The sequence below is a fragment of the Hakea prostrata genome, chromosome 2, assembly GCF_041222555.1.
Source record: "Hakea prostrata isolate BN-2017 chromosome 2, UWA_Hpros_2, whole genome shotgun sequence".
NCBI lineage: Eukaryota > Viridiplantae > Streptophyta > Magnoliopsida > Proteales > Proteaceae > Hakea > Hakea prostrata.
In genome coordinates, this window is record NC_142601.1 from 2,450,168 (window position 1) to 2,475,760 (window position 25,593).

A 25,593-nucleotide genomic window follows, 5' to 3' on the forward strand; every position below is an offset into this window, starting at 1 on the left:
TCCATTTTGTATAAGGTGAAAATATATATGAGTTAATATTACAGATGGTAATTAATAATGCCAAACTAGAAATTAAGTTTTCAGTTTCGATGTTTTTAGTAAATTATAGTTCTTTTGTAACATAAATCTTAGTACTTCCTAAAAAACAAGTAACATAAAAGTCTGATTCATCTCACCAACGCCCCTCCCCCCCAACCCAAAAGTAAATAAATAAAGTGTGGAATATAATAACAACAACAACAAGCTTTATCCCAACTAAATGGGTTCGGCTACATGGATTCTTGCTTTCCAATCAGCTCTGTTTAAGAACATACTACATACAAGACCTAAGCTATGCATATATTTTCTTACCACTTCTCTTAAAGTTATCTTAGGCATGCCCCTAGCTTTTCTAATTTTACCAACTTGGATTAAATCATGTTGCATATAGGTCCCATTGTCTAGTGGTGAGGACATTGGACTCGGAATCCAGTAACCTGAGTTCAAAAGTGGGACCTTTCAAACTATGATTGTTGTAGCCGTCTTAGCTCAACCGGTAGAGCGCATGGTTTTTAACCATGTGGTCGTTCGTATCCGAGATTTTTCTAACCAGAAAATATCTGTATTAACTAAGCAACCGATTACTTATCAGACCAAATAATATCCGGATAGAGTAAAATATTCAACATTTTTTTCTCGAAAAAAGGGATGATAATTGGAAATCAGAAATTATCCGGTTAGAGTAAAGTATTGAACATTTTTCTCTAAAGAAGAGGCTAATAATCAGATTCAGAAATCTATAATTGATAATTGGTAATCAGAAATTGGGGGAAAAAAAAGACAATCAACAATCAATAATTGGATAGTTTATTGGATTAGATTATTATCGGATATCCGATAAAGTTCCAGATTCGAATTCTGATGCCTTCTTTAAATTTCTGCCCAATTCGAATTCGGATAGTGGTTTTACTAATTGGATTTGGATATGGATACTAGTATATTGGAGCCGAATCTGATCCGTTTACAGGTCTAGCCATTAGTCTCAATTAAGCCCAAAATGAAATGACCATGATACTACCCTCTTAATAAATAAAGTGTGAAATATTCCCCTAAATATTCTAGTGTAATTATTAATGTTGACTAACAGGGGTTTGTCCAAGTGGTAAGCAACTTGGTTTGCTTAAGCAAAGTTTTGGTATCGAATCCAAAAAATTAAAAAAAGAAAAAGCGGATGCTTACAAATCCCCTTGGTTTATAAACCGGGTTTGGCAAACCAAAAAAAAACCAAAAAAACTATTAATGTTGTGAAACAATATTCACTTATTTTCCCAAACAAAAATAATGTTGTGAAACAATATTCACTTATTTTCCCAAACAAAAATAAAGTTGTGTTATAAGAATCTGTTTCTTTTTTTTTTTTTTTTTTTTGTTGATACAAAGATATAAGAATCTGTTTCTAGAATTGTGAAATGTATATAAAAGAAAAAGGTATGCAGATTACCGGGGAAGATAAAAAAAAAGGTATGCAAATGCTATTTATGTTTATGTTTATTCTGTAATAGATCATTCAATACTAAATACTATTGCATGGATTAATATTACGCGTTCACAAGTATGAATTTTGTTTTATCGACCACAAAAATGTGACAAAGTTTTGTAATTTGAGTTCTCCCTGGATTGGCCTACACCGGACAGAAAGTCACTCTACGCAAGCAGTTAGTACAAAACCAAAAACAAAAAACTAGCTTTCCCTAAACAGCCAAACTGCATCAACATTCGTCCACCACTTTATATCCCAAACTTGCAAAATAAAGACTTCTTTCCATCTGCGCAATCTTAATTCGCATGGAGCTAGCTTTTATGTCTTCAACTTATTGAATACAGTGTTCGATAACTGTCTCTTCTTCTATATCCATCCGTTTCTTCTTCTACGAATTTTCCCCTCTTCAAGGAGTAGCAATGGAGGAAGTACGATATTGGATGTGGGCTAAGAGGAAACAGTGTCTAATGAGCTCCTATGGTGACTCCTGGGAAGAACAAGCTTTTGCAGAAGATTCAGCTAGATCTCTTGAAGGGTGTATATGGCCTCCCCGATCTTATTCTTGCAGCTTCTGTGGGAGAGAATTCAGGTCAGCTCAAGCCTTAGGTGGTCACATGAATGTTCATAGAAGGGACAGGGCTAGGCTCAAGCAATCTTCTTCTTCACCCCCACATACTGAAATCCTTCATCCAATTGATGTTGCTCCAGAATACCAACCTAGTCAGGTTCGCAACTTTCTCTACTCCCCTAATCCTAACCCCAATACCAATACTGCTGTTACTGTTGCATCATCTCTATCACCTGCTAGGGTTTTCACTAACTCGGATCCAAGAAGACTGAAGGAGAGAAGAATTTGAGAGTAACTCATGAGGATGTGACTGTGAATTGGGATTTGGGTGCCCATCGAAATCAACCAGAGGGATCAGGTGGTGGTGATGGTGAAGAGGAGTTAGCTTTCATTCGTAAGAGACGAAGAAGCAATGATGCGCTGCCTTTCTTCTGTAATTCAATTTCCATTGACAGACTTGGAGTTTGCACGAATCCCGTGGAGGATTTAGATCTTGAGTTGAGGCTTGGTGATGGCCCCGAGGTAAAGTAGAGTTGGATACTCTTATATATGCTTGCCAATATTTGTATTTTCTCCACCTTGATCTTGCTCTCTTCTTCCTTTTCTCTCTCTTTTCTGTCTGACCTTCATGGCCAACTCCTTACTTCGTGAAGTTGTTTCACTGGTTCTCTGCTTCTTAAATGTGCAGTTTATAACAATTAACAACATTGAGATCACAGAAGGAAAAGTTCTTATTTCCTTGAACAAAAGAAGCTGCACTTATCCTAGTTCTTTTAGTTTCAGCAATTGCACCATTCTTACTTTTCTTCTTTCAGTTTCTGTAAGTTTGATGAAATATTCCCTAATTGAGTTATCCTTACATATATATTTTGAAACTCATATTTGTGTCTTCCCAAGGAATGATAAATTTGAGTTCTTATTGATGAAAAAAAAGGTTATATAAAATTGGATTCATCAGTACTGACTTAAAGGGAGCCATGCGCTGTAAAATGTCCTTTAGATTGTAAATTCCTATTGAATTTGTTGCAAGTTCAGGATTGCTTCCTGCTAGGTTATAACGGATACATTGGAGGAGGGGAAGTGTGAAGAATTTTCATTTCTATATTTTGATCTCTCTGGACAAGATATGCAAATAACTTTTTTGGTGGTCATTTTTCTTCTATAATGAATATGAAAGGGTGTTCATCTTACCATAAACGTTCACAGTTTTACCAGTTGGCATAAATTTTCGTAATTCATTCCTGCACCATTTTATGTTCACCTTTTTCTACAATGAGGGAGAGAGGGAGGGAATTTTGAGAGACAAGCAAATGGTTGCTCAGTGTTTTTTTTCTTCTTCCCTCTCTCTTGTACTTTTTCTTTTCCTGCTCTGTGGCTGACTGACATTCCATCAGTGTATCTAAACTAATCTCAAAACACAGAAAAACACAGAGATACAAACAAGGTAATGGGTGGATTCCCAAGGACATGTAAGGTCAAACACATCACAACATCGATTCTCTTTTCTCTTGTATTATTGCTATAAGATCATCGACACTTGAGAGAGAGAGAGAGAGAGAGAGAGAGAGAGAGAGAGAGAGAGAGAGAGAGAGAGAAGGTAGTCAGATCCATTACAGGAACAGTTGTCTCCTCGCATAAGTCCATGCGCTTGTGTTCTCTTCCCCTACTTTTCTCCAGCTCTTTGTTTTTTGATCAAATACTTTTCTATCTCCACCTCAAATCCTCCAAAAACCACCACCAACTGTGCGTGCAGAATCAATGGACTTAAGTATACAGAACCCCTTTTTTTAGATTTTAATCCAGAGGGAATATTATCTCATCACGACTTCTGGGGCGCAATCTACGCCACTTTTGTTTCTTCTGTTCGTTTTATTATCAGCTAGTTATAAGACTTATAACCCCTGTCCACCACGTACCCTAGATGCCTAAACTATTAACCCATCAGTGAACCTATAAAACCCTAACCCTAAATGTTCAGTGCTTGAAATCTTGCAGAACACAAGTTGATATCTGAGAGTTGGAAACCTGATGAAACATCACTATTGACTTAATGCCTTAATGGGCTTTTGCAGAAACCGCAATAGATGATTTCATTAAACGGTTGGGAATGAAGGTTGGTTAAATGATTTTGAGAGGTGGATTTTGTTGTCTACGTGAGTTCTGAAAGGAAGTACAGCGTATAACCAGTTTGGTGAAAGAGGTGTAAATAGAAGGAAAGTGAAATTGTTTGCTTTGGTTTGTGGGAACTGCAGCATCCACGTAAGAGAGCTTAAATTAAATTGGTTGGATGTTGTCGTTGTATAGGGCTTTTCAGTTTTCTTAGTCACACTTAGCGAGGTCTGATGAGTATTCTGATCAGTTGCAGAGAAGACTTAAGCAGCAGAGGTGCACATGGGCATCAAATGTCGTTTTTATTGTTCTTTAGAGAGTCATATGGGAATTCAGAATGAAATGACTTCTCATTCTTGCTTTCTTCTTCTGTTCTGTGAAAACTCTTGCTTGTTTAGAGTTCCTTTCTTTGGTGCATTTTGGGATTCCACGACACTAATGAAAGTCATAAATAATCCAGTGTTTTTGGTTTTGTGTTTTTAAAATTTTTCTTTCTTGGAAGCCATAGAAGAACACGGGGCCACGGAGGATCCAAGGGTGGATTATTGCTCGAAGAAGGCGCCTCCGGGGAAAAGTTGGGCTGACCTTCAATCGAACATGGATTGTAGATCGGAATATCTCCAAAACCGTGGCTCAAGGTCGGCCTACGCCATATTCAATCACAATCATATCCTCTCCAGGGGGCATTCCATCTGCGGCGGGGGGGGGGGGGGGGGGGGGGGGGGGGGCGCCCCAAAAGAAACTCTCTCCTCACACACACACAAACATGAGACTTTTTTTTTTTTGGGTAGAACTCAAACATCAGACTCAGCTACCAAGTATATACATATATAGAATCATCCAAATTAATGTGTAAGTATAAAGTTCTGTAACCAATGTATTAATTTCACTGGTAACTGTGACCATTTCTAATTCTAGACTGTTAAATTACGGCTGGTGATATACTAACATAGCATCAGTGAGTGTTATGGCTAACATTGATTTACACCAGCGTCATGGTCTGTGAATTGTTGCTGGTCTTCTTAAATTTCATGTTCCTGCTACATTTGCGAGATATCTGGGAATACAAGAAGAAAGGGTGATCAGGAGGAGAATCCTCCCAAAGGCTTGAGAGCTTCCAGTGGTCTTGATGCAGTGCTTTTGTCGAATCTTGGAAGCAGGAATTATCCAGATGGAATCATTTCTATTAGCTTGGTCTTTCTCCTCCTATGTATATAATTTCACCCCTAGCTACCTATAGCATTCAATTAGAATTTTGTTTCTATCGCTGGCTCTTGTCTATTTATACACTTCCAAGTTATTAAAGCCTAAGACAACATTTATGCATGCCAAGGTTTGGCTTTTTTTTAATCAAATTATAGAGGCGGCGGGGCTATGGAAACAAAGCTACATAGAGAGTATAACCAAGGAGTGAATATGGACCAAGAGGTCATGCATACAACCAATCTCGTCCTCCATACTAGATTGGTAGCTACGTAGTTGACTTGCCTAGGAATATAAAAAAAATGACATGTTCCAAACCTATTATATAAGTTAAAGAATATGTGCAATTACAGTTCAATCTTTCAACTGGAGGCTCTGGAGTATGAGGTGTCAAGGTTAGGTGATGACTAGGTATATATGGAACAACTTCTTTAATATTTATTAGCTTGGAGATATGTTTGAATCTCTATGTATATGTAACCTCCTTCTGGTTCGACCCTTGGACACCATCAATAGGGACTCCAATGACATCTCTACAAGATTTCTCTCTTTGGCCACGAGAGGTAACAGTGGCCAAGGTTTTCCAAGACTTTCAAGCTTTAAACAGGGAGTCATCTCCACCTTCCTCTACTTCCCGCCCCCTAATATCATTGCCAATATCACTTTGTGACCAACGAGATTCGTGGTCTTCCTTACTCTCCCCAACTGAGGAATTCTCGGTTAAATTGGCTCTTCGTGCCATCTTAAAAGCGCGCTTCCCATCCCAAAGATATGATTTCTCAAAATGGTGGAAGTATACGTGGAAGTTACTTATCCACCCAAAATTTAAATATTTCTTTTAACGTGTTTTGAATGCAGGAATATTGGTATGAGCAACACTATCTCAATGGGCAAATGTCAAAGTAGATTGTGTTTTGTGCGGGAAGAAAATGAGACAATATGGCATATCTTTATTTCTTGTGACTAGGTGAAAAGAGTTCATGCAGCAGGACCATTGGGGTTGAGGACAAAAAATCGGAGTAAAACCTCATTTTTGCATTTGTGCTATAACCTCTCTTAAGCTTACGGTTGGATAAGCAAACCAATACATGGGTTTTTTTTTTTTGTTTTTTTTTATTAAGTTTTTAAGTTTTTATAATCACTTGTTGTATGGTTTTTCTTTCCAGTTTTCTTTTTACCAACAAAAAGAAAGAGAGAAACTCCTGCTTATTCAACCAAATAACTCCCAACCCATCAGTGGTGCTCTCTAAAACTAACCATTGGATTGTAGCTTTAAAGCTCCATATGAATGAGGGTAGCAGTTTTAACCCCTAGGCAACCCCTATACAAAATCATCTTGAGCAACCCCAACAATTAATAGGCAATATTTTTCATGATATACAAATGACTAATAATACTGTTTTATTGTGTGCAAGGGTATCTAACAAATAGTTAGGAAGCACGAGATGGAGTATGGGCATATATGCGGGATGACATATCTGATTTATTAATTTTGAAAGATTAAACATAATAGATGATCTGGAGGCAACACTCTTTGGCTTACAATAGGCATTGACAAGGCAATACAAGAAGGGCTGAAAATACAAGAGATTTGGAGCAATCATCCCACTTTACCATCTACCTAAGCAGACTACAAGGACGTGACCTCTTCATGTAATAATTATTTTGGTGAATGTTACAAGGACAACTCAAAACTCGAACTATTGCATGTTCTCTTCCCCATGCTCCAACAATGATTTGTTAATCTATCTATAGAAGTGTCTACTTGTTTTACAGGACCCTGTGGATCTTAGACTAATCCATGTAATTGCGTTAAGTAAATAAATTTTCTCTTTTCATCAAAAAAAAATGAACCTTTGTAGATTCCTCAAACCTTGAGAAAACTTAAAAAGAGCCGCTTTCTTTACCTGGAGCATTAACAATGTTATTACCTTTGTAGATGCAACAAATAGTTCTGGTTCTGGGTATTGCTTTCTTATTATTGTTTTGGTTCTGGTTCTTATTAATGCTTTTTCCTCTTCTTTCTTTTTTTGAAGATGGTGGTTACCAATTTGTTTATCATAGGCCGTGTACATGTGTCACTAAATGTAGTTGAATCTCATATGCAACTGATCATTCTTCCGTGTTCTTGCGTAAATCTATGGCTATTGTTTTTTGCAATAATAGTTTATGAGTTGACATATGAGAACTCATCACTTTTTGGATTAAATTAGGTCGGCTTAGACGTGTATGAGAATGTTATTATAAAATGAATGTGATTAGTGATTTGAGCTCATGAAACTCTATAGGACTATTGTTTTGAATTTTAAACAACTTTCTCTATTTGATGGCAATTAACTTGACTTATCTATCAATTAATATTTTCAGAAAACTCTAGCTCCACACGACATGGTTTCTTGTGAGGTTGGTGAAAAGTATTGAATATTCAACCACATATAAAGTCCCACGTTTTGTTTATTTTTCGGATGCATGCCCAATGCCATTCGAAAGTTTAGAATTCAAAAACTAAAAATGCTTAACAAAATAATTGACTTTACTACTTACAACTTATCTTCCTAAAAAATATTTGACTTTAAAGTTTCTTAACAAAGTTGATATTATTAAGTTTTCCTCCCCCATTTCTTCTGTTTTTCATTTTTCTCTGGGGGAGGGAGTGTTTGATGAGATACCGAAAGGTTATCACTTAAACAGCAAAAATGGATTTATAAATTAAAATAGGAAAACAAAGTCCACAACCCAGTTAGAAAGGTGTAGTTATTTATTTATTTATTATTTTAATAATAATAAAAAGAGCTCTATTAGTTTGTGCCTTTTCTACATACAATAACAAAGGTTAATAAGTCTACTCTTATCATTCACATTTAGTTGGATGTTATTGGCCCAATGTGTGCGCATTTAGTTTGTGTTAAGATGACCTTATATGAGGATTGGAACACAAACCTAAAATCACTATGTGCATCTTGCAGTCAATCTCCCTTCTAGCTTTGGACTTGAGGGCCAATCTCCCTCCGGCCCGAGGAAACATTTGCACACCTCCATTACCTTTTGGGAGGCATACGACCCATATAAACTCTCTACCTGAGTTTGTCCCTTGGCCGTAGGTCCTAACATAAGGTTAGAATTCTACCTTTTCCAGAGTGGTATCTCATTGATGGCTCACCCCCCCCCCCCGGAAGGAAGCCTTCTTCGCCCTCCACCTAAGTTGCACAAGAAAGGCCCAAAGCCAATCCTAGGGAACAACAAAGGTTCATAGGGTCTTTCTGTCCAAGTGTAAGTAGTCTGCATCTTCACAAACATATCTTTTTCATGGAGCCTCTCTCTCCAAGACAATGGCCAGATTGTTACACCTTTCGTGCAAATGTAATGCAAGAGTGTGACTTGCTAAGTTAGACAAAAATAATTTTATTTTTTTATTCATGGGAAGGTACCTAGGTTTATCCAGAATAGATGAGGTTGGTTTTCTGTAAGAGCTCCTATTGTAAAGGGAGTTTTTTGGTGGACGATTACTAGTTTTTTCATCATCTGCCACTCAACTTTTAGTTCCAAACCTCGGAGGAATATCCTACCGTACCTCTTTCATTTGAATCTCTTTCCTCAATATTACATACAACTATCGACCACCAGCTACCAATTAATTGAATCCGATTCTTGGCATGCGAGAGAAGTGATCATTCCTCTCATCGAAGAAGAACGTCAACCCTAGCAAAATCAGAGTACGGGGACCTGCTTTTTCCATGCCACCTACATCTGATCTGGTACGAAACCAATATGAACAAGCAATCAATGCCTCCTTGAAACCTGACATAACTATCAATCCAGAATTGGAAAATGGGGAACATAGTGGTCTAGGGGACAAATCAATAGAAAATGCTATTTGTTTTATAAGAATAAAATTTTTTATTTTTATTTATTATTATTATTATTTTTTGTGAAATGCTTTCACAAGATTCAGCCAATTGTCTCGATCGTAGGATATCATTGAGAAATAGGAATTAGTTAGAAATGAAATCCACTTCTATTCATTATCTATCTCAAAAAAGAAAAAAGTCATTTCATTATGGATTCTTTGTGATTGATTCCTGGAATGTCTTGAATATTCCATCGGTTCCCATCCTTATTGCCAAGATCCAGTTCAATTTTTTTTTTTTTTTTTTTTTGAGAAATTTGGATTCTATTCTATTAAATTAGATAACTTCATTTGAGATGCCTGAAAAAAATATCCATTGAATATAGCAACAAACAAGTAACAACAAGTGCTATGATACAAACCAAAAGGTGGCGTTACCCAAAAAAATTGATGAAGAAGGACAAGAGATAACCAATGATGAAATGGTAAAGTGATGGGAGAGGATATAAAAACTTGCTACCTAACAATAGATATCGTTTTAAACAGATGGAACTGAAAGAAGACAAACTAATGAAACTAATCCCTATTAGTTGCATGGGATAAGGTTTAAGTTTCACCTGCTTGTCATCTAGGTTTTCTCAACTGCGACCAAAAACTAATAAAGCTCGGTCATTGAACACCATTTATATATACTTTTATCTTCTCGTTGTTTAGTTTGCTGAGATTGATAATTTCGATCTCCTCACTCGATATTTACAGAACAACTTTGCCTTTTCTCTTCAGAGCTCTTCACTAATTGAATGGACAGTTTGCTACGACATCTTCTGGGATCAAGATTTTTGCCTACAACGTGAGATAAGAGAAGAAATAGAAACGTGTTATCTGGCATTTTTAAGCTTAATTTCGCTGTTGATTAGGTCTACGTGACGATTACACATCCGTACTCAGAAACATATCAAAATAATATTTCTAAGGTTGATCGAGTTTCGTTATGAGAAGTGATATATGGTATAATTTCTATCCAAAAAAAGAAGAAGTGATAGTATAATATATATATGAATTTAAGGGCAAAGGGCAAAGATCTCGTCTCGATTCATTTCCTGCCCCCAGCAACGAATTAGACTTATATCTTATTGTTATTATTATAATATCCATCATTATGCAATCTATGTTTCAGTTAAGAATGGAGACAAGTTGATTTGGTACAACCTTAATATTTTAGACATACTGGTTTATATATAAAAGGGCCGTCCAAGTGTGACCCTTCATATGAAACTAGCAAATCAACGTCATTGCCTAGTTGTTGTCTTCTGGGTAGCCAATGGATCAAAACAAATATTAACCATTCCACAGAGCCACCAGTGAATTTGTCTCTTTATGATTAATTTCACATTTAAAACACTCTTCAAGTCATTGTATAAACGGCTGACTTCATCTAAAGACCTAAAACAAGCGACCCTTAGAAGAGAGAAAGGTCTGTACCAGCTACAAGGCTCCCATTTAACTACTATGAGATCTAGAGAAGGTCGTAACATATGTAGTTTTATCTTTGCTACTTTGTAGAGAGGTTGATTCCTTTTGTCGTAGTTGTAACTTGTAATCAATATATGTTCACTGTAGCTTAAGGTTTACACTATATTTCAAAACAATGTAATATATCCTTTCTTATAGATCACAGAACCCTTATGTATGTCAAAATTTGTGGAGACCTGAGTAACAAGTATGAGTTCAAACTATTTTGAACTCTACAAGAGTTTTGAGCCCAGGGTAGAAATCATCTTGAACTATTATCTCATGTGAGAAGAGTCATTTGAGTCGATAAACTGTTATCGGATGTGACTCTAAGTTTGAACTTCTATCTTATGCAAACACTTCTAGAGATGAAAGTTCATTAGGGTTAGAATTTTTACTTATCTTAACACCTTAGTATAATATCCAACCATTAGATAACAATATTAAACAACTAGCAGTGACAGCCCTAAAAGAAAAGAAGGAAATAAAACTTAACATAACCGGAGCTCTTATTTAGAGTATATCTCCTGCTCTTTGAAAACTGACCAACTAACTGGATTAGCTCACAGGTACTCTTTGAGTGCTGGCGACGTCTTGATGAATATCACTCCATTGAGGAGATAATAATTTGCAGGTTATTAGTTGTTTTCATTTTCGAATACAAAAGGATTAGTTTGACAAATGGGTTAATTAATCCCACACCCATATATGATTCTATGTTTTTGGTCTATATATCATTGGCTAATCTAAATCAAAAACTAAATTCACCGCCCATGAATTTTTTTAATTAGGGTATTCGGTGGATCAATCTAAGGTGTTCAATTCAACCTACTAAAGCATCAATACTACTTAATCCTGTACCGCCAAAAATTTTAGTTCTCTTGAAAACTAAATTAAAAAACTCATCAAAGCTTCATTTCTTGAGTATTCAAATGCAAGCGTGTCTCTTTTGTTCTCTGACATTCTGTGTTAAAAAGTCATTGTCAATTTGCTACCGCCAATTATGACCTATTGCTTTTTAATTGTGACTTCAACAGCAAACGTGCGTGTCTGTATTAGTTTCTGACTATTGTGAGTTAAACAAAGTCCTTGTTACTTGCTACCCCAATTACCTACTGAACCATATATTATAGCTTTGAGTTTTGACTAGTTAAAGAGAAACCGAAAAACAGAAAGAAAAAAGCTTATCAAAGCCAAGGAATGGTCGCAGAGACAGATCTGGGTTAATTCTAATATAACACTATAGCTACTCCAAATTTTGGGCACAAATAGTGTATTCCCCCGTCTTATGGCTTGCTGGAGTTGGGTATTGTGAGCTACGCATGGAAAGTGACGTGGGTGTCGCTTGCAACCCTGAAACATCTTTTTCTCCTGAGCTATAGTTCTTACTTATAATAAACAAAGAGACACATGTATATATGTGCTACAAGAAAGTTCATTTTCTTTGGCTTTCATAAGTTATTAGATTGCTAAATGATATGGGATAATGACCTAATCAACACAATTAAGTATACTTTCTTTTACCTCTTCAACGGATTTAAGCCTGGGTAATCTGTTCTTTGATCATTTCTTCACTTACCCTTTTGAATTCTAAATGAAGTTTTGTTGAAAATGTTGAAATTAGAAAGATATATGTCATGTGAGATTAATGTGTATGTGAATCCGAAATCAAATCAGTAACGGACTTTATTAAAATGAACACTAAGAAATCATGAATTGAAACAAAAGAATAAAACGATTTAACATTAGGTCTTTAGCATCCACCAAAATATGTTGGTACGAATCCATCTTCGAGGTTGCGTACAAAATTTCAGATCACAACATAACATAAGAGACTGTCTGTATCAAATTGTAGATCGCCCGGTAGGAGAAACTGGTCCAGTTTGGGTCTTTTAGATTGGTTTGAATGGTTCGACACCACGTACTCAACATCATTATCGTCATCACTTATCATCTGTTCGTGACTAAATCATCTAGTTGACCAGCTTGTTATTTCGTCTGTTCCTCTTATCTGTTTATTATCTTCTGAGAGCTCCATGGCTTTTGCAGTTATAGCTTGAGAATGGAAGTTGATCCTACAAGTCCAGAGAGGAATTCCGATCAGGTACCAGCAGGAGGCATCTCATCAGAACCAACCCAGCACCAGCAGGTAAGGTCATACGAGTGCACCTTTTGCAAGAGGGGCTTCTCTAATGCACAGGCACTTGGGGGTCATATGAACATCCATCGAAGAGATAGGGCAAAGCTCAAAGAACCCTCCAGTCCAATCACCAGAAAAAATTCCTCTTCTCCTCCTTTTCATCCAGCAATCTCGACTGAACCCAGTTTTTTAGAATTGGAGTCCAGTGAAGACAACATAAGGCAACCATGGCCGATAGCCAGAGAATTCCGGCAGCTCCAGTTGTTTTCTGAGAGGCCATCAGGCAGCTACAAATCAAATAGTGATGAAAGGACGACACAAGTGACTACTGATACTTCTTCTGATGACAAAGAATTGGACCTGGAGCTTCGGTTGGGCCACGAATCCTGAAACTTCATGATCAAGAAACGTTGACCACTGGTACCAATAACACTTTCCTCCCCCCTAGATTTCGTTATTTTATGACATGGTTTGGTTGTTTGATTTAAGACTTTTTTTCTCTGCTTCTTTATACTTGTATTTTTATCATAACTATATTTGCTAATATAAGAACACAAAGAGAGGTGTACAGTGTCAAATGTTCTTCCACCCACCCATCCATACACGCACAGAGAAAACCTAGTGAGCCTATCCTCGGGCATGAAAGAGAGAACTCAATGGCTTTTGATGAAGGATCTATACCATAGATGGAGTTCGCATTACTCCGTTTCCTTTAAATCTTCTTGCATTCTACTAAACATAGTGCTACTGCATGCTAATATGATCATCACATATATGAGAGTTTTAGCTTTTATTTCAACGGCAGGTTTGCAATCAAAATGAGAATCTAACATTCAATTGTAAGCCTGAAGTTGAAGCAAAGTAAGATTTACTTGATCTATATACTGAGTCTTATTCAGGTTTCCCATTTTTCAGGGTTCCAACGAGAACCAATTTTGCAAAAATAAAATCTGTCTTTCGGGAACAATAAGTTGAGCCTTTCAAATCTTACAGTTGAGGACATTCAGGCTGTTGCAGGTTCTTGTTGAAGCCGTCTAATTATTATGTCTGTTGGAGTATTCAATTGTCTCTTTGCTTCCTGTAACATCCTCTAGGGCACTCCCCAGTTAGATGAGACCTCCTCCTCCTCTCCCTTCGAGGTGCTTTTGTGTTTTCAAGCTTTGTTGGGTAAAAACAAAAAGTCTTCTAACTAAAAATATAAGTTCATTAATCTTTTTGGGGCTTGGAAAATGTCTTATTTATAGGCCTCGTTCTTAATTTTTTTTTTTTTTGGGGGAGGGGGAAGGGGAGGGATAGTGTTTTGGACTTTGTGTCTACCTACGACCTTGATTATGAATCTCAGGTAATCAAATTTCTTATATAGTATTCTTCTAGCTTCTTTTATTTTTCATTCAATTGTGCCATTCCTTTTCACATACATTTCACATATATACCTTAACTTTCAAGCCTATAAAATGATAGAACTTGCATTTGCTTTTATTGCATCTAAATATTTCAAAATTACAGCAAGACAATAGTGAGTTGATATTTAATTTATTAGTGTATTTCTATCCATTCATTTAAATAACTAGCATATCTACTACCCATTTATTCAAATAACTAGAATATTTGATGCCTATTTATTTAAATAACTAATATATTTACTTTTGATCTAATTAAGTCATTAGTATATTCACTTTATCCTAAATAAAAAGAGTATTTTATTATGTTTCCTAAAATGTAGCTTTTCATTGCGGTTATATATAACCACTGATCAAAGAAGCTAATGGAAGAATCAATTTTTTACTCCTATTAGAATTGATGTAGTATCTTGAAGAATTATTGGTCATCTCTTCACTCCTTTCTTTATCCTCTCTCTTTTTCTTTTTCTTTTTTTACTTTTTCTTTTTTGTCTTTTTTGTGTTTCTGGTTATCCTTCATACTGATGTTGGCAATCCGAGAATTGCATCATTAATTTCCATGAATATGCAATTTCATCGTAGCTTCCTTTGCTAGTGAGGCTTAATTACCTAACTACTTTCTTGTTAACTTATGCTAAGATGATTTGAACTTTTTGACCAACACAAATGGGTACCAACCTCATCACATAGCTTTACTTTAGACTGTTCTGCAGGTACCTAATTTTGCAATTGAAGTGATAATTTATTACTTCCACTATCAATGGTAGTGATAGTGATGATAGGATTGGGGGAATGAAAGATTTAAAAAATTCAGGAACCATCTTATCAAACATGTATGGTTTCGGAAATCAGAAAAAAAGAAGTTTGAGATCCAATTGTATGGCATGGTTTGGGTCAAAGATTTGGTTTATACTGTTGATGTTCTCCTTTTCGATGTAGAAGCTAATTCATGTTATTTTATTATTCTCTTTTTTGGGTAATTTTCTTCGGATACTTGTCCATATTCTCCGCCATTGATCTTCTAGGTTTGTTGGAGGAAAAAAATGTAATCATATAGCATAAGAACTTCAATATTTATGGGAATAAACTGTTCTCTTGTGCTAAGGACAGTCCATCTCAAGCTCTAACCTTAGCATGTGTCCTACTCCAACTCAAACTCAAACTCATCCACGTAAAAACCTAATAGTGATCAAATTGCACTATGACTCTTGTAAAGCCCTAGCCTAACACCTCATTTGGTATTTTATGTTAACCAAAACTCTACAAGGTTATATCATGCCACAACATGATAGAAATAGAATTTTACAAGAGTTATATCATGCCACAACATGATATAAATAGAACTCTAGCTAGCAACTTTGTGTCTACGTACGTCCTTTGATTATGAATCCCACATAATCAAATTCTTATATAGTACTCTTCTAACTTGTTCTTTTTTTTATTCAATAGTGCTGTTCTTCTTTACTTTCAAGCCTATGAAATGATAGATCTTGCCTTTGCTTTTATTGCGTCTAAATACTTCAAAATTTCAGCAAAACAATAGTGAGTTGATATAATTGATATTTAATTTAATAGTATATTTCTATCCATTAATTTAAATAACTAGCATATCTACTACCCATTTATTCAAATTACTAGCATATTTGATGCCTACCTATTTAAATAACTAACATATTTACCTTTGATCTAATTAAGTTATTAGTATATTCTCTTTATCCTAAATGAAAAGGTTATTCTGTTGTGTTTCCTAAAATGTAACTTTTTATTGCCGTTATATATATAAACCCTTGTGGCCACTTATCAAAGAAGGTAATGGAAGAATCAATTTTACGCATGTTAGAGTTGATGTAGTACCAACCAACGGGGTTGGCAAGAGTGGATTGAGCTCACCTCTCACGGGGACCCGGTAGTCGGGGCCCGGGCACCAAAAAGAGTTGATGTGTAGTACCTTGAAGAGTTATTGGTCATCTCTTCACTCCTTTCTTTATCCTCTCTTCTTTTCTTTTTCTGGTTTATCCTTCATATTGATGTTGGCAACCCTAGAATTACATCATTAATTTCCATGAATTATGCAATTCCATCGTAGCTTCCTTTTCTAGTGAGGCTTAATTACCTAACTACTTTCTTGTTAACTTCTGCTAAGATGATTTGAACTTTTTGGCCAACACAAATGGGTACCAACCTCATCACATAGCTTTACTTTAGGATGTTCTGTGGGTACCTACTTCTGCAATTGAAGTGATAATTTATGACTTCCACTATCAATGGTAGTGATAGTGATGATAGGATTAGGGGAATGAAGGATCTAAGAATCCAGGAACCATCTTATCAAACATGCATGGTTTCAGAAATCAGAAAAAAAAGAAGTTTGAGATCCACTTGTAAGTGATCGGCATGGTTTGGGTCAAAGATTTGGTTTATACTGCTTCTGTTCTCCTTTTGGATGTAGAAGCTAATTCATGTCATATTATTATCCTTTTTAAAGGGGGTGATTTTCTTTGGATACTTAAAAGGTCCATATTCTCTACCATTGATCTTCTAGGTTTGTTGGAGGAAAAAAAGGTAATCATATAGCATCAGAACTACAATATTTATGGGAATAAACTGACCTCTTGTGCTATGGACAGTCCATCTCCATCCCTCCATCTCAAGCTCTTTCCATGTAAAACCCTAATAGTGATCACAGCGCACTATGACTCGTGTAAAGCCCTAGCTGCCACCTCATTTAGTATTTTATGTTAACCAAAACTCCACAAGAGTTATATCATGCCACAACATGATATAAATAGAACTCTACAAGAGTTATATCATGCAACAACATGATATAAATATAAATCTACAAGAGTGTTAGATGCCATGAGTTAGGGTTAGAGAGACACGCTTTTGGGTGATGGAGAGAGAGAGAGAGAGAGAGAGAGAGAGAGAGAGAGAGAGAGAGAGAGAGAGAGAGAGAGAGAGAGAGAGAGAGAGAGACTCAGTTACATGGTTCGATTGATCTCAACAACCTACATCCATGGGAATGTGATTTGCTTCCTTGAGATTGACTGGTTCGATTGATCTCAACAACCTACATCCATGGGAATGTGATTTGCTTCCTTGAGATTGACTGTAGTACATATTACATATTTATAATTACAAGAGTCATGGTCGACATTAATCTTGGATTCTAAATCTAGATATTGAATTACTCAAGTTATCTATTGTGTTTGATGAGAACTATGTCTCTTGTGTGTTTGAGTGCAACTTTGAATCTGATCCACTTGAAGATAAGATGTAATCTGTTGGAGTCTATTGAGTAGTTGAGTAGTTGAGTTTGAGTCTGGTTCTTGAAGTTTTGCACACATGGAGGTAGTTGAGTTTGAGTGGAGTTCTTGAAGCCTTAAACGCATGGAGTAGTGGTGGCTAGGGAAACCCTAGATTCCACTAGAGTTGCCTGTGATTTTTCTGTTTTGCCCTCAGATTGCAAAAAAAAACCGTTATTATCCTTAACACGCCCCCTCAACTCAAGGGTGGAGATGAGACTTTGAGGTTGGACAAAAGAATATTGAACTGTTTATGCGATAAAGGCTTTGAGAAGATATCTACAAGCTGATCCTTAGTAGATATATATATCAAACTTGGAGACCACCCATGACAACCTTAGCTCAAACAAAATGAAAATCAATATCCACGTGTTTAGTATGTGCATGGAAGACAGGATTGGTTGTAAGATATATGGCCCCCACATTATCACACCAAAGAATAGAAGCAGAAGGTAGATAAACCATTAACTCTATTAACAAAGATTGTAACCAAGTGAGTTCAGCAGCCACATTAGCTAGAGCTCGATATTCCGCCTCAATAATAAAACGAGCTACAATTTGTTGATTCTTAGAACTCCAAGAGATAAGATTGCAGCCCAAAAAGATAGTGTAGTCACCAATAGATTTTCGATCATCAAGGCAACCAGCTCAATCAGCATCGAAGAAAGCCGATAAAGAATTCGGAGATCAACGATGAATAAAAATGCCATTAGAGGAAGTTTCTTTTAATTAGCGTAAGATGTGCTTGACGCCAGACCAATGATCAGCAGTGGGAGAGTGGATGAGTTAAAAAACTTTATTGACTGCAAATTGAAAATCAGGCCAAGTCATAGTAGCATACTCAAGAGCACTGATGATGCTTTGATATAGAGTAGGATCCACCATTAATTCACCTAGAAACTTATTGAGTTTGTCAGTGGTAGAGGCTGGAGTAGAGATGCTTGCAATCAGACATATTTTCCCTCTTAAGAAGATCTTGAATATACTGATGTTGAGATAGATGAAGGTCATCATGAGATCAATGACAGATATGCCAAAAAAATAATGAAGAGAGCCCAAGTCCTTTAGGACAAAAACAAAGCCAAGATCACTGAGGAATCAAGCCAATAAAGCGTTAGAACTGCCAATCAGAATAATATCTTCAACATATAAAAGAGTAAACATAGTGCTAACAGATCCACAAAAAATAAATAAAGAGCTGTCAGTTTTAGAGGCAATAAACCCATATTCAACAAGAAAGGAGCTAAGCCGGTCGAACCAAGCACAAGGAGCCTGTTTTAAACCATAACGAGACTGGTGAAGTTTGCAAACATGGTTAGGATGAAGGGAGTCAGTGAAGCCAGGTGGTTGCTTCATATATACAGTTTCAGGCAAAAACTCATTAAGGAATGCACTTTGAATATCCAATTGGCAAATAGACCAAGACTATGTAACTACAAGAGCCAAGGCCAATTGAATGGTAGTTGGTTTGACCACTTTGGGTTAATGGTCTCATTATAGTCAAGGCCTTTCTGTTGATTAAAACCCTTAGCCACTAAGCGGGCTCTGTATCTTTCAATAGAGCCATCTATCTTTCGCTTGACTAGAAAAACCCATTTATATCCAATGACATTATGAGAAGGAGGATGAACAAGAGACCAAGTACCATTTTCCAAAAGTACAGTGAATTCTTCATCCATAGCCTTCTGCCAGTGAGGGTATTTGTTGGCAAAAGTAAAGAAAGTATGTTCAATGTGAGTGTGATCAATTTGGGTGAGAAGAGCCCTAGGCTTTGCTTTTGATCTAATGATCCTGGGATGAGTGTTTTGTAAAGATTGGAAAGTCATGGGTGACAGAGTAGACTGGAAGTCAAAGGGTAGATCAACAACTAGATGAACAGGAGAGAGAGAGAGAGAGAGAGAGACTTGATCAAGGGAGGTGAGGAGGGAGAGGATTCAACCAAGGGGGTGAGGGAAACCCTAGAAACATGGGGACTAGGAGAAGAGGCCATAGGGGAGGAGGTGTGGGATCCAATGGGAAAAGTAGGGGTGAAGGAGTCTCTAGGAGTTTTCAGCAGAGGTGGGGCTCCTAAAATTGAGGGATTGGGGGTAGGATTTCCCACTAAAAGTGGAGGCCCTAAAATGGAGTGAAGTGGTGATGTAGGAGAGGAAGTTACCTCACTGAAAAAGAAATGAAATTTTCTTTCACCAAACACAACATGACGAGAAATAAGGATTTTTCCAGTAATATGATTAAAACATTTGTATCCTTTATAGCGAGAACTGTATCCCAAGAAGATATGTAATTCAGACCGAAATTCCAGTTTATGTTATACGGTCTCAAACATGGATAACATGCACAACAAAAAATCCTCAAAGAGTCATAGTCAAACTGAATTTTAAACAATTTGAAATATGGAGAGGAATTTTTCAGCATTGGAATAGGCAAACGATTAATTAAAAAATTGCAACTTCAAAGGCATGCATCCAAAACTTCTTAGGGCAAGAAGCATGTGATAATAAAGTCTATCCGATTTCCACAATGTGCTGATGGCGGCGCTCAACAACCCCATTCTGCTCGTGAGTATGAGGACAAGAGAGCATGTGTTCAAAGCATGTTCTTTAAGGAAAGTGGAGACAATTCTCTATATTCGCCTCCCAAATCACTATGAAAACGCTTGGTTCTTCTAGAAAAGAGATTTTCAACAAGCAACTTAAATCTCTTAAAAGTACTAAATACCTCATATTTAACATTCATAGGATAAAACCAAATAAATTTGCTGAAATCATCCACAAAAATCAAATAATATCGAAACCCCTCAAGTCCAAAGGTTAAGTCCAAAGGTCCATCAAAAACTGATATTGAGGGGTGAAAGGGGAGTTTGTGACTTTTTCCCTTTCTGACAAGCATCATAAACATAAAAAACAATAAACTAAACTAACTAGTACCACAAAATTATAAATTAATTTTTTAACAACTTTGGAGGCAGGATGCCCCAAACGTGAATGCCAATTCCGAAAAAAAGGTCTTTTCTCCAACAAATGCTTTGGAAGAGTGATTGGAGCCCAATCGAATTTGGTACAATCCATCCTTAACGCTACCATGAAGAAGATATCTCCCCGTCGTATGATATTTCACATAACAGATATTAAAAATGAAATTCAAATATAGAATTATTATCCTCAGCGAATTGGGAGACCGATAATAAAGTATTGCGAATAGAGGGCACATGAAGAACAAAATTTAGATAGACTGGAGAAGAAGATGTACCAATATTCATTTTACCAATATTACTAATATGCAGACCAACATCATTACCCACTTGAAAAACCCGATCTGAACTAGGGTAGGGTTGTGCAATATAGAGATTTCCAAGAACATTGGTGATGTGATGTGTAGCGCCAGAGTCAGGGTACCAATTTTCATCCGAAAGAGAAGCACTAGAAAGTTTAGAATATTCACAGATGGAGTTGCATTGAAGGTACCTTGAACGGCATGATTAAAATGATGGTAACAATCCTTTGCTTTATGTCAAGGACGATCACAAATCTAGCAGATAAGATGATTGCCAATTTGATGAGGTGGCTGATGTGTATGAGAGCCACGATGAAGAGAAAAATGACCACGACCAGATCAACCTCTTGGAGAAAAACTCCCTTTGTAAGGCTGACATGAAGACCTAATAGGGTAGGTTGGCTAGTGGCCATGCTTGCCATAGGAGAAGAAGTCGAATTTCGTTAGTCAATAATATACCTTGTAATTCTTCATAGGAGGTGGGAGAATTGCGAGTGGTAATGGCAGTCACAAAAGGAGAATATTTAACTCCCAAACCATTCAAGACTTGAAAACAGAGTTCTTCATCATTCATAGGCCATCCCACAATGGCCAATTGATTAGAAATATTTTTTATGCAAAGAAGATAATCATGAATGTTACTGTTATCTCTTCAAATATTTTGGATCTGAATGCGAAGTTGCATCATGCGAGCGGAAGAGCAAGTTGAGTCGATCTGCTCAAGCTTGGACCAAACTTCTCTAGAGGTAGAGAAACCAATAACCTATGCATGAATTTGTTCAGTAAGGGAAGCAATGGTCCAGCTCATCAATAGTTGATCTTGACAATTCCACTTTTGATAGTCATGATTTGGTCAAAAGATCGTAGCATCATCTTTATCAGGAATGAAAGCGGGTGGGCAAAAGAGAAGAGCCATCAACAATCTCAAATAATTTGTATGTCTTCAAAAGAGGAACAATCTGAGATCTCCATAACAAATAATTCTTCTCATTAAGCTTTATTGAGAAGAAGCCATTGAGGGAGGGAAACGAATGGGTGGGAACATAGAGCTCCGATGCCATGAGTTAGGGTTAGAGAGACGTTTTTGGGTGATGGAGAAAGAAAGAAAAAAAAACGTGCGGAGAGAGAGAGAGAGAGGCTCAAAAACCTACGTCCATAGGAATGTGATTTGCTTCCTTGAGATTGACTGTAGTACAGATTATATATTTATAGTTACAAGAGTCATGTTCAACATTAATCTTGGACTCTAACTCTAAAGTTTGAATTACTCAAGTTATCTATTTGTGTTTGGTATGAACTATGTCTCTTGTGTGTTTGAGTACAACTCTGAGTCTAATCCACTTGTAAAGAAGATGTAATTGCCTGGAGTCTCTTGAGTAGTTGAGTTTGAGTCTGGTTCTTGAAGTTTTGCACTCATAGAGGTAATTGAATTTGAGTGGAGTTCTTGAAGCCTTGCAGGCATGGAGTAGTGGTGGCTAGGGCAACCTAGATTAGGCTAGGGTTGCCTGTGATTTTTCTATTTTGCCCTCACACTTCCAAAAACCATTATTATCCTTAACAAAGAATTCTAGAAGAATATGAAGCAAGGACTCACGGTTGAGAAAACCTATATATAGACGATGTACCACGAGCATGATTGAAGACCTAATGAGCATATCTCATGGCATGAAGAGATAACTCAATGGCTTCCAATGTAGGAATAGACCTTTATGTTTTACTAACTACAGAAGGCAACCATGGGTCTCGCGTTACGCCCATTTCCTTTAAATCTTATTGCATTCTGCTCTATCTTTTTTTGTCAAAATTGCATTCTGCTCTGCTAGTACTAAACATAGTGCTTCTGCACCATAATTTTTCATGATTTACTAATACGATCATCGCATATATGAGAATTCAATAAAAGATTTGCAATCAGGATAAGAATCGAATGTTAAATTCTAAGCCTCAATCGCAAAGTGACATTTTACTTAATCTTACTTAATCTATAAACTGAGTGAGTCTAATCTCGGATTTCACATTTTTCAGGGTTCCAAGGAGAACTAATTTGCAAAAATATGATCACTCTGAGGACGTTCAGGCTGTTCCAGGGTCTTGTTGGAGCCGTCTATTATTATATCTGTTTGGAGTATTCAAGTTGTCCCTTTGCTTCCTGTAATTTACCTAGGGTTCTCCCCAGTTCGATGAGACCTTCCTCCTCCTTCTCTCCGTTCGAAGTGCCTTTTGTTTTTTTCCAGCTTCGTTGAGTAAAAAAGAAGTCCTCTAACTGAAAAATGTAAGTTCGTTAATCTTTTTGGGACTTGGAATCATCTTGTTTATAGGCCTCACGCTTATGCTCTAATACCTAGAACTCTTCTAGCTTCTTTGATTTTCATTTCAATTGTACATTCTTCTTCACATACATTCACATTCGAGCGAAAAGGAAGAAAAAAAAAGTAAAATATCAAAGTTACTACTCATAAACAAAAACTACCTTCTCCCTCAACGCATGAGAGGCAGCAAAAAATCATAGGTGCAGCCATATCCCAGTGTCTTTTCTATGCTGGAATCTTTCTGTGCCTGCTCGATCCCATCAATTGCATCCCTTTCCATCTCATCTTGCACAAGAGCTGGCCACTGCACTACCTGCTGTGAAGTAGCCAACTTTGCTGCCGAGAAAGTCTAGAAATCTGCAATTGGATTACATTCTCTATAACAACGAGATATATTCCATGTTGTATTGTATTTGTTGGGTTTGCATTTATAGAATCTAAATACTTCAAAATTTCAGCTAACCAAGATTACAACTAGTTAGCTTCCATGGATTATGCACTTTCATCATCTTAGCTTTCTTAGCTAGTGAGGCTTACCTAACTACCTTTCTTGTTAACTTATCCTCAGACGATTGAAAATGATTTGTAGTTTTTGACCACACAAATGGGTTGCAACCTCACCACAGGCTTTACTTTAGGATGTTCTGCATACACCTAATTCTGCAATTGAAATGATAATTTATGACTTCCAATATCAATGGTAGTGATAGTGATGTTAGGATTTGGAGAATGAAAACTTTTAGATGATTTAAGATGATTTGTACTTTTCGACCAACACGAATTGGTAGCTACCACATCACAAGCCTTACTTTAGGATGTTCTGCAGGTACCTAATTAATTCTGCAGTTGAAGTGTTAACTTTATGACTTGCAGTATCAATGGTAGTGATCGTGACATTAGGATTTGGAGAATGAAACCTTTAAGAATTTCAGGATTTATCTTACTACAGACATGTAAGGTTTCGAAAATCTAAAAATAATAAGTTTGAGATCCACTTGTAACTTGTAAGTGAATGGTATTGTTTGAGACAAAGCTAGAGTTTACACTGCTGCTGTTCTCTTTTTGGATGTAGAAGCTAATCCATGTTCTATTTCCCCTTCTTTTGGGGGGATTTTCTTTGTCGACTTAAAGGCCCATATTTTCCGCATAGATCTTCTTGGTTTCTTTGGAAAAAAATTTAATCACATAGCATCGGAACTTCACTACAAAATTTATAGGGAGTAAACAGCTGATCTATTGTGCTAAGGACAACCCATCTTCAAATCTATCCGTTGCTCCATCTCAAGCTCTATAGTCAGCATGTGTCCTACTGCAACTCAAAACTCATCCATGTAAGGATTTCAACCCTAGCAAGAGCTCTAGAAGAATAGAAAACAAGGACTCACGGCTGAGAGAACCTCTATATCGATGATGTACCACAAACATGATTGAATAAGAAAACATCAAATTGCTAGTGGTGTAGAGCAATTTTCTCCATGTAAAATGTTTTGAGGCACACTTTGGAGCCTAAATGCGCCTGAATGGCTCGTTCTTTGACGTTGGTTAACACCATGAGGAGGCCATCTTTAAGAAATTATTATAAGGAATTTAAATTCAAGAAATACTTGATTGTAATATAACAGTCTCAGTCTGTTCATGCATGAACTCATAGACAAGATCGATGATCCAGATCTCCATATAACTTCCAATAAATGTGCGACCTCATGTCTTGCTAAATGCCAGCCATACTGAGGATGCCGATCTAATCATTATTATTGAGCCAAAAACTCTTTATTCCATGAGAATCTCATGGAATATGGAGTTCAAACTAAAGCAAGAGCGCTACATGGGATCACCAGTGTTACAGTCTAGTGCACGCACAGGTTGATTGCCCCACGATTCCATCCTGAGGCTTCGGGATGGGCAAGCATTGAACAACAATATCATGGGCTAAAGAGCTTATATTCAGGTTTTCTATTTCTTTCTTCTTCTTCTTCTTCTTCCTTCATCTTCTGGGTGATTTCAAGATTTTTCTAATGGTTTACCCAGAGGAGCAAGAGGAGCAATCAGAGTTGGGATAACCGGAATATAGTTTTTAAGCTCAAACCTAATGTTGAGAGGTATCAATAGTTTTGAGTCTCCTTCTCTATTTTATGGATAGCATTATAGGTTATTTCTATATTTTTAGTGAGTATTTGTGACCTAGAGAGTGTTGACAATGATCATCTAGTAGCACATACAGATGACAATGAGTGAGAGGTATTCGAAAGCCAAACTTGTTTTCAGATTGATTTGAAATATTTGTTCCATTGAAGATGCAATATTGCATCATATATTCGTCTTTTTAAATTGAATTATTCTCATTTAAACCTATCCAGAGTCTAGACCCATCAAACATAAACAAGTTTACGGCACATTTTACTTAAGTTATT

General features: G+C 36.7%; 2 protein-coding genes across 2 annotated transcripts; both read left to right on the forward strand.

Annotated features, from left to right (window-relative positions):
* Window positions 1–1,624: 1,624 nt before the first annotated feature.
* On the forward strand, window positions 1,625–3,648 carry LOC149023250 (zinc finger protein 10-like). The gene is given in 2 exon segments (XM_089142770.1): window positions 1,625–2,343; window positions 2,346–3,648. Coding segments are annotated over 2 exon segments (678 nt in total). The 5' UTR covers window positions 1,625–1,938; the 3' UTR covers window positions 2,619–3,648.
* A 9,116-nt stretch (window positions 3,649–12,764) lies between these two features.
* LOC149023251 (zinc finger protein 6-like) lies at window positions 12,765–23,235 on the forward strand. Its single transcript, XM_089142771.1, has 2 exons — window positions 12,765–13,318; window positions 22,899–23,235. The coding sequence occupies exon 1, from the start codon at window positions 12,821–12,823 to the stop codon at window positions 13,286–13,288; it is 468 nt and encodes a 155-aa protein (XP_088998897.1). The 5' UTR covers window positions 12,765–12,820; the 3' UTR covers window positions 13,289–13,318; window positions 22,899–23,235.
* Window positions 23,236–25,593: the final 2,358 nt, after the last annotated feature.